This window comes from Hyposmocoma kahamanoa, unplaced genomic scaffold (assembly GCF_003589595.1).
Source record: "Hyposmocoma kahamanoa isolate Upper Pololo Valley unplaced genomic scaffold, ASM358959v1 87, whole genome shotgun sequence".
Classification (NCBI taxonomy): domain Eukaryota; kingdom Metazoa; phylum Arthropoda; class Insecta; order Lepidoptera; family Cosmopterigidae; genus Hyposmocoma; species Hyposmocoma kahamanoa.
Window position 1 is genome coordinate 12,226,753 of NW_020654422.1, and position 10,731 is coordinate 12,237,483.

At 34.5% G+C, this 10,731-nt stretch overlaps 1 protein-coding gene across 2 annotated transcripts in view; it reads right to left on the reverse strand.

Moving 5' to 3' along the window:
• The window catches only part of LOC113235043 (NADH-cytochrome b5 reductase 2-like), an 8,992-nt gene extending 1,887 nt beyond the window's left edge, over positions 1 to 7,105 (reverse strand). Inside the window, exons 1-5 of one of the 2 annotated variants that reach the window (XM_026470582.1) lie at positions 6,939 to 7,105; positions 5,296 to 5,503; positions 4,321 to 4,439; positions 3,335 to 3,539; positions 1,600 to 1,794 (exon numbers count right to left, since the gene is read on the reverse strand). In XM_026470582.1, the coding sequence (XP_026326367.1) occupies positions 1,600 to 1,794; positions 3,335 to 3,539; positions 4,321 to 4,439; positions 5,296 to 5,503; positions 6,939 to 6,965 (754 nt within the window). In that variant the 5' untranslated portion in view covers positions 6,966 to 7,105. Of the gene's footprint in view, positions 1 to 1,599; positions 1,795 to 3,334; positions 3,540 to 4,320; positions 4,440 to 5,295; positions 5,504 to 6,335; positions 6,381 to 6,938 lie in introns of those variants that run through there. The other variant, XM_026470581.1, reaches the window with a different exon arrangement.
• Between the last annotated feature and the right edge of the window lie 3,626 nt (positions 7,106 to 10,731).

Sequence of the window (10,731 nt, forward strand, 5' to 3'; positions counted from 1 at the left end):
TTTCAGTACAAATCGGCAATTTCATACTTTAACCCCTATTATTAAGAATCAGTTACGCGGTCAACGATTTTCATCACCTGAAGAGGCTGTCTAAGAGTTTGAAAAATATGTTTCAGAGATTGTCACGGAGGAGTGGCATAAATGTTTTCAAAATTGGTTCACTCGTATGAAAAAGTGCATTAACGCTAACGGAGAATATTTTGAGAAACAATAAATTCATTTCTGACCATTTATAGTATTTGTTTCTCATTCATTCCGGAAACTTATAGTGCGCCACACGTAGTCGAGCACCCTGTTTAGGCTACGAGGCTTTGCCGAGTGGCATAAGTAATACGAGTACGAGATTTTAAGACCTAATTATGCAATTATAGCATACAATACTTTTTTTACGAGTAAATAAAATAATTTAACAGAACCAATATTAATGTACATTTTGTTATCAATCCATGCCAACGAACGCAATTTTTTAAAATAAGTTTTAACCCATGTCTTCGATAGTGCTTCTTACGAAATTTAATAAAGGTTAATGGCCCAGTTGCAAGACTTTTAGGCCAATGTATGGTTACATCAGGAGGCAGTATAGCACTGAGTAGCGTAAATTGAAAAACGTTATTTTTTTGAAACTCATTACAGTTCTGTGTACAGTACTATGATGCTCATTATAGTAGTGTATACAGAACTTTAATGACATTTTTCAGCTCAGTGGCGAGTATCATCGACAATACAGTTTTGATTCAGAACTAAAAAGAGCGCCTTTATGACATGGTTCATGAAATTATAATTGACAGATTAAAGTACATTAGTACAGGAGTAGAAAAAAGATCATTTTTACATTAATAGAAAAAATCTTTATGTCCTGCAAAATATTTTTAAAACCGTCATGAATTTCAATTCTAGATTTATTTTTTGCTCATCAAGAAGGCAGTTGAAATAAATCTATTAAACAATATGGCACATACCATGCTCAAGGACAAATCGGGGAGCCAAAAATTGTTCAAATCATGGTTTTTCAACTATATTTAGATAACGAATTCCTAGGTTTCCCTGATGTTATACACAGGCAATGAAACTATTTTTATTTTATTTTTATCGCATATATTTGTTTTTATAAACAAACCAACGTTTCGGGCTCTTTACAGTCAGCCGTGACCATGGGACCAAATGGCACCTGTAAAGCGCTCGATACGTTGGTTTTGTTTGAAAAAATAAATTTACTCGATATAGATAAGAAAAATAGTTTCATTTCCTAACTATATTTCGATTTTACCAAAAATTTTTCAATAAAGCATCAGAGTTCCATTGTTACTCAAGTTACTTCCAAATGTTTACTGCCTCCGTGGCAGAAGTCCCAGGTTCGATTCCCGGGCCGGGAGAAATATTTGTATGGTCTACATTTAGTTCTCTCGTGAGTTTGGGTGTAATTTGTGGTTGTCTATGTGTGTGTCCACGACACCGCGACACAGGGTTTCCCAAGTGCGGAGCTATGTTGAGTGTGTGCGTTATTTATTTATTATTTGCAATATACCCTACAATCTTAACTGCCTAATTATAGTGCCCGCGAGAGCACTTATGTACTTACTGTACTTAAACGGCCCTTACCGTCAGTAGGTCTATCAACAGTATACCACAACTTCATCTGTGAAGGATGATCCTTCTGGTATCTCTCTAATTCTTCTCTGAGCAGAATGTCATCTTCGGTCTGATTTGCATATAGCAATCTCATCTCCGTATGATCATTGACATCTTGACAGATGTGCCTAATCAGTTGAAGCATTGGAGTGATGCCAGTTCCACCTGGGGAATAAAACCATGCCTCAGTACAAGGGATTATATTACATTATCGTTTGTTCTAATTATAGTGGATTAGTCAAAGCTTTAGAACGTTACACATATCAAAGACTTATTCACTGATTACCAGTACATAATGTGTTCATTTTTGTGACGTAAATGTTTCATCTATTACACATTCTATCAGGTAACTATTAAGTACATAAAGGATTACAATGACTAATATCTACAATCCACAGAATCAATTCTTTTGTATACTCATATGTTAATAATAATAAAAATAAAATATGCATTTTTACAATGCAATATTTTTGATAAATACCTCGTAAATAATCTCCTTTACATTTACGTAAAACTAATTTCGTAATAGGTATACATATACTGCAAAAGTTATCAAGCTATCAATAGTGGTTTTTGTATTGAAAATTGTGTACGTAAATATGTATGGAGAAAATACCAATTTTTGGTAAGTAATTTTTTAGATAAATACTGACATTACACTGTGGACGGTATATTATGTACTTATAAAGAGGATGTTGTGCAAATCATGGCAAAAGATAATACGTCGCATGGCGTACAAGGCCAAGAAAGCGCACGACTTAGTTTTAGATGGGTTAGGCCTAAGCGACTTTTCTATGTAGTAATGGCTTATGTTATTAAGATCAGTGCTGAGTTTATTCACAACTTCCACGAAATTTTTCGCTTGAGAAGTTACAGCAACGGAGCCAGAATGCTACCCTGGGGGCGAACATTTTCTTGCGATCTTTAACGACATTTGTCCTGGAAGAGATGAACCCGAAAACGATAGTTGAGTAATATGGAGGAGTTCATGGAGTATGACGATACATTTATGATTACCGGTCATGGTTTCCACCTTCCATAACAGCCGTCTAAGGTTCTGTGGCGTAGGCTGCTGACAAATCAATGAACACAGCAGAGTTATCTTCCCTGATTCAAATCCATCTCGATGTTTGCGTAAATACTACACGAGTATCGTTTTGTACTTTTTATCGGAATCATATCGAGGCAACTGATAGGAATCGTTTCAGATGATTGACCGTTTAAAATTGATTTGACCATACTGATCAATTATTGCTAACTATGGGGTTTCTTATCATGAAATATAACTTCTTATTCACTACTTTTAATAGAAACCTGTACCTAACTAGTGTTAATAGTTTGGTTCACCACGGGTTTCGAAATCTATATACTAACAACAAATATTTTATGTCAGTTTCATACAAATTAATGAAGCGAAAAGTAGGTACACCAGGAAATGACATTCAGTAATTTCTGCTTTTTAAATGTTAATATATAAAGCATACCGAAACGACAGTTAGGGTCGTATTCTAGAACTCTACTCAATGCTCAAGTCAGGATTTGAGTATGGTTTAAAGCACTCAAAATCGTACTCAAGTCCCTGCCATTAGGGTCGTATTTCCAGTGCTTGTGTTTCAATTGCAATCCTGACTTGAGCATTGAGTAGAGTTCTAGAATACGACCCTTAGTTTCACGATACAAGTAATATTGTGAGTAGGAAAATTACCAGCAATCATGTTGAGTTTTTTAACCAGGACATTCACTGGAGGGTCTTTTCTCATCTTTTTGATGAGGAAGAGACCTTTTCCAGCATACTGCAATCTCCCTGAAGGTCCTCTAACGTCAATAGTCTCTCCGAGTTTCATGTTGTTCAGGTGCTGCGACATCTTTCCTCCATCGGGGAACTTGGGATGAACATTTTTAAAGTACACCTAAAACCAGAAGGCAATGTAAACATCAATGTCAAATTTATAAAATGTCAAATGTCAATGTCTTGTAAAATGTCAAGTTAATTTGTTTAATGTAAAATTAAGAATAATTTTAACCCAGTAGACTATCAAGATTATCAAAAGTTATTGTCACCATGAATTGACAATTATATCAATATATAATGTAGATGAATTATTTATAAATCTGTCCTATTTTACTTGAATGAAAACAATCCTTCACTTGTTAAAGTTACAAAATATGTAAATTATTTTACTGTCTCCACAACACCACCTGTACAATACAATGTATTTGTTTATTTATTAAGAATAGACTTTCTTGCACATTCTTCTCAGGGCAAACAGCCCCAAGAATGAGCAGTAGAGTTTAATCAATGTCACAATTACAGTGTAAGTAGCTTGCCTAAAAAATAAAGATTATTTGACTTTATGAATTGTATAATAATAGGTATGTACTTACCAACTTTGCAAATAAGTAACCAATGCTTAATATTTACATAAATTACATAAACATAATGTATGACTGATGGATGACTGACATTAAAATGCTCTCAAGAATTAGTGGTCAATGTTATAAGTTAAAGAAAGGTTACATTTGGAAAAGAGCATTTCGAATGAACACTGAACTAAATATACATCTGTTAAAATTGCACAAGCTTCTGCACTAACACAGAGTAAACGTTAATTTCTAAACTTTTATAGCAGTGAATACCAAATGTTCAGTGCCTGTTATAACAACCGGAACACAATAAAAATGATGATTCACCTTGATTACCAAATCCACATATCCATTGTCATCATCACTGGACACAGGTGTATAAGATCTAATGACCAGGTCATCATCAATTTTGGCTGATAAGTGTATATGTTGGCCAACGGGCAAACCTGAAACGCATTCAGTCATTTGTTGATAATTTTCAATCTTTTAACATTACATTGTTAACTCTATCAAATTAGGTAATTTATCTGCTTGTTTTACACAAAGTTTTACTACCTACCATGATATTCAGTTATGTTTTGTGAAATTATTCCATTATAATTGTTATAATAAACACAAAGTTCGAACACTAAAAAAAACTCTGTCGATCCAGCTGGATACGAACAAGCGCTTTCAACACACCGTGCTGAAGGCGCGGTTCAGCGTCAGGCACGGTATGTTGAAGGCGCTGGTTCGAATGCAGCCGGATCTAAGGAATTTTTCTTAGTGTTTGAACTTTGTATTAATATTAATAATCCGTATTTTCGAATAATTAGGTATTAAATGAATTAAAATTAATATAATTTAGAAGCCTGAAAATTGATACCTATACATATAGTTATTTACTAGAATTTTACATGTGATTGTTTCATTTACCTCATTAAAGAGGAAGGAAGAATTATCTAAAATAATGTATTTTAAACTATAAGTGTTTTTGCAACAATGTCAAAAGGTTATTGAAAAACTTTGTACCTCTTTTGTAAACAACATCACCACACATGATTAGACATTCTGATCGCCACTAAATTTTGTGTTATGAATGCTTATTAATAAGCATTCCCAAGTTGTAGCAGTAGAATAACACTACTCATATCTTTCTTTTCAGTGTTATACCTTTTGTTCCACTGCTTGTGGTTGATGCTTGTTCTTGTTCTTGTTCTTCGAACAGTGATATTCACAATTTGTGTGAATGATGATATCACTATTCACACAATCAATCCATCTTATCTGAGTAATGTGACTCTTATAGTCTCAAATACTTACCTAATACATGTTTATCAGATGGCAAACCAAACCTAAATCTTCTAGTGTCATGACTGATCTCTTCGCGTTCAATAAGCGGCAGAGGGTATTTTGTGTTGGGGTCAACTAAAGCCACTAACTTCTTATTTTTCTTTTTGCCCCAAAGACATTTTGCTATTACTGTTGATAAGATTACTGCTGAGCCGAGGCCGATTATTATGGGCAGAACCTGAAAAGATATATTAGATGGTATTTATTTGATAGGAGAGGATATTATTTATGTTAAGTATACAAACACTACATAACTTGAAGCAATTTATATGTACACATATACTTTATGCCCATTTCCCACCAATGTAGGCAGATACCACAATCTTACACTTGATTATGATCCTGACACAATATACTTTCAAAACAATCAAGAAACAAAGTTTGCTAATACATAAATTTGATCAGTGAACAATTTTTGCTAACTTCCCAAGTATAATAATAGCAGTGCCTGGTAACTACAATTATCTGGTCTCAAAGTAGGAAATTCCCTGTACTGTGAGTACCAGAGCGAAACAAAATTAACTGAGAGGCAATTAACCCAATTTAGAAATACTAGTTTTCCAAAGCTGTATTACCAGGAATAGAGCCCAGAACATCCTATATAATGCGAAAATACCAAGCAATAATTGCATAATACACATTAGTTCTAAATTGTTCATGCACTGTTTATGTTCTTCTGTGTGAGCAGTAAAGTGTATGTCTATCTACCTATAATACATCCACATTATGAACCACTGGGCCACCAAGATATTTCAGAAACACAACACACACCAAGATATTTAACTATTATACGAGATCCTTGATTCTAGGATAACAAATCGTTTAGACAATTACCTACTGACATCAAAGCACATAATGGATAATAATATAAAAGGTTACATTTCTTAGAATAATATAATATATATCTAAACTAATATATCTAAAACTCTATCCTTCTTCAAGGACAGTTAGGCAAAAAACAAAAGTATAATCTTATGTATAAAAAAGTAATATATATTTAATGTACATACTGCTAATTCTTTAAATGTAACATCACTCATTGTCACTCTTTTACTAAATACCACTTGTATAACCAAAATGTGTTTCACTGAGAAATACAGTTATTATATATATATATATTAATATAATAAAATTGTTTTTTCTAGGTTTTTTTTATACTTGCGTGTAGTACGACATCGACGCAGAATAGAAAACTGTCAATAGTGGTTGACACTTAATTAAAATTATTGCAACCTTGGACCTTCTTATCTCGGATATTGCAACTCTACACTCACGCATAGCATGTACAATTCAATTATAACAAAATTACTTGTATACTGAGAGATTAAGTAGGTACTTAACGCGCATGACAGACGACCGCGTTCGTTTCGCTACTTAACCTAAAAAAACTTGGACGAATAATGAAAATTAAAAAGGTTATAAACCAACCATCCTGCGAAATCAAAAATTTACACTCAACATCGAGAAATTCCATTATTATGAAATATCAGCAGTTCGATAGTGTCAATAAAATTAACATTGTCTATAAATACGAGAATAAAAAGGACTCTCTCTTCTGCCGTAGTATTGGCTTGGTTCATACTTCATTAGAACAAAGAACAGAAAGAACTTACTATTCTTAAGTTGATAATCAGCGGCATGTTTGCTTTTAGTTGCTGCTTCTTTAGAATTCAACTAATTCTTAAGCAAAATCACTACACTACTCACATACAATTTTTAAAAAATTATATAGGTTTGGACTGGATAAGAAAACAGGTTACATATTCAATAGGCCCGCCCGTTTATGTAATGTAGTGGAATGTATTTCATGCGGTAGCAGTCTCAAGACAAAAATTATTTTAGTATCTCGAAGAACGATGTGTTATGTCATTTTTACCTTTCACTGCTAGTTGGTTCCGAGGCATGGCAAAAATAGATCTTGAATTAGAAATAAACATTAATATAGTACAAAATATATTGATCAAGTCGGCCGTTTCGTTATATAGACAAGCCAGACAAGTATCTCGTTTAACAATACAATTAGGTCTCTAAGTATGTATAGTATATACTTTTAATTTTACAAAAGTGTAATATTTTGAAAGACTTTGGAATTGAAAAGACGCGCCAAACGGGTGGACAGTCTATGGACAGACAATTATTTATTTGTTGAGCATTGGCTATAGAGCCATCAGCTGAAACAAGCAACAAACAATCAAGAAACTCAAAACGTATTATTACTTAAACTAAAAATTAATTCGTGAAAAAACCGAAAGTACAAAAACCCGCCATTTTCTCAAATTCCCGGATAGACAAGTGACAGCCTATTTTTTTTCCGAAAGGTGTGGTCTCGTCCCAAATTTTTTTTTTGCACCCTCTAAGTAAACCCAAAACACGGAATCAAAATAGTTATCGTCATCGATTGACTTTGAAGTCACCATAAATTCATTTCGCCATTTTTAGAGTACTTTTGTGAGTACAGATACGGTTGTCAAACAGGCACAAACTACTTAGGACGCTATCCTATTATGTTGTGACGACAAATAGTCGTACAGTTTTGAAATAAACGAATACTAACATTTAAAATACAGTGAATAGCACATACTTATCTATAAATGTCAGTGGTGAATAGCGACATCTCTCGTCAGGGCTGGTAGCTGTAAAGGCATCTAACTGGATGATAAAACTTTCAAAAATTTCTCGTAGATGGCGCTACGTCTAAAAAGTCGTTGAAAAACCAAATACATAGACACGACGAGAAACACATAGAAAAATTCGTGGGATCCGCTGGTTCGTTCCGTGGCTTAGTTGGTATAGCGTCTGGCACGGTATGCTAGAAGACGTCGGTTCGAATCCGGCCGGATCGAAGAAATTTTTTCTGAGTGTTCGATCTTTATACATATAAATACTAACATAGTTGAAGCATTTATAATTTTACAGTCAGAACGTTGACAAAGTCAATATCAACCATATATTAGTCATAGTATATAACATTCGTCCATTCCTGCAATTCACGACATCTTCTCAATGAGCCGTCGCGTCGTCGCGGCAATCTGATAATGCGCTCACTGCACCTCGGTGCTCCCTGTCGCAGCGATTTAGTCGTTGAACTGCTTTGTCGTATTTACGTGTGAACGTCAACGAGTCCAATTTTAAAGTCGTTCGATCCAAATGCCGTTAAAGCGTATTTTGGCATATGAATCGAACTTAAATCGACTCTAAACGACAAGTCATACGTATTCTGCTAAAATTTTGACAGTTCTTTCAATAGACTTCCGACGACTAAATGTCAAACTTCACAATCCAAGATGTCGTTCATTAGTCGTTACGTTTCGATTCTACTCATATCAAAGTTCGTTCAAGTGATACGTGAATACCCATTTTGGATAAGACTTCAATCGAACGACTACGTAACTTTAACGATATTTTAATAGCTTGAACTTACGTGAATCGCACTACATGTAAGTTCCGTATCAGGGGGTCTACTCTCGATCTCCGTCCGACATCCGTCCGAAACAATTACTGCCATATAAGCAATACTTAACCAAATGAAAAGACGCGTGATGCGAATGAAGCTTCTTACTGGATACTTGTCTTTTAATTTTGTCGAATATTACTTATTTGACAGTAATTGTTTCGGACGGAGATCGAGAGTAGCCCCCCAGGTGTCGCTGGCGAGGGAGTCTCCGCTGTCGGTCGTTTCGGGCCCCTTATAGGTCCCATGATCACGGTTGACTGGATGGGACATGTAAAGGACCCGAAAATTTTAATAAGAGTAAGTCAACGACATCATGTAATTGAAGTCTGTGTATAGGTTGTCATTACATTATTATATGTAGACCATACAATTACTACAATATATATAATATACAATTATTCTAAATCAGATGTGTGCACATTTTGACATTAATAATTTAATGTCCTAAACAATTTGGTTTCACTCGGAGCCGCTCTACAACCGATGCTGGTGTGGAGTTGATAAAACATATATTTGATGCATGGGAAGACTCACATGATGTTATTTTATTATTATATTATTAGTATTGGTGTATTCTGTCCTTTCCAAGGCTTTTGATTATGTGCACAATGATACTTTAGTCTTCGCCATTATGGTATGGCGGGCCATGACTTCGACGTTCTTAAATGATATTTGTGTGAGAGGGCACAGAGAGTCGATGTCAACGACACGAGATCATCAGGATTTGCAATTAGTATGGGCGTCTCTCTAGGATCAATTCTAGGTTCATTTTTGTTTTTAGTTTATGTTAATGATTTACCTAGCCTCGTGGAGGGTTTAGAACGTGAGATAATATTGTTTGCTGGTGATATGACCTTATTATTTAAAGTTAAAAGGCACCAGTGTTGCTTTGACGATGTGAACAATCCTATGTCTAAAGTAGTAAATTGGTTTGCAGTTAATAGCCTGCACCTTAATAAGAAAAATAAAAATTGTGTAAAATATACCTTTATAATTAACCAATGTTAGACAGACGAACACAAACATTATAGTTAGAAACGAAAAATTGAACGTTGTAGATACTGTTATATTTCTAGGTATAACTTAAGATGCTAAATTGCAATGGAGTCCACACATAAATAAGTTATCAAAACGGCTCAGCTCTGCAGTGTACGCGATAAAGAAATACGAAAACTTTCAGATGTCGAAACAACTAGATTGGTTTACTTCAGCTACTTTCACAGTTTAATGACATACGGCATTTTGCTTTGGAGCAATGCCGCCGATATTAATCGAATCTTTGCCCTGCAGAAACGTACGGTTAGGGCAATTTACAAAATCTGGGCCCCAGAGCGTCTGTTAAATTTAAAGAGATTAACACTCTTACACTAACGTCACAGTACATTTGTGAAAATGTTATTTATATTCCTAGAGGATGGAAAAAAAAAGTATTATTTGTTTTATGAAAAAAGTGACAGACGTAACATTAATACGAGGAATAAAAATAAACTCGCTGTTCTTGACAGTCGTCTTCTTAAAGTCTCAAATTCATCTAAGGGACAATGTGTACCTACGCTTTTATAATAAGATTCCGATTGATGTTTAAAATTTGTCATTTACAAGCTACAAGGTTTAAAACTATTGCGAAACAAAAACTTTATATTAAAGGTTATTGTACAACTTCTGCGTACTTAAATGACAAAAATCCATGGTAGTGACCCGTTTAACTCGTTCAGGTATTCTCGATCTAAGATGTTTAAATTATTGTAATGATAAATGTATTCCAATGTAGGTATATTTACTTTAGAGTTCCTTGGTCATTCTTCTCAGGGGAATCGGCCTTACGAACCAGCAGTAGAGTTTAATCAGTATGACGATGTCAAGTGTAATTTGCTTACCTATGAAATAAAGACTGTATGACTTTGAAATATTCCTCTCTCGGACCCGGAACCTCTGTATGGTAACCGTTCGAC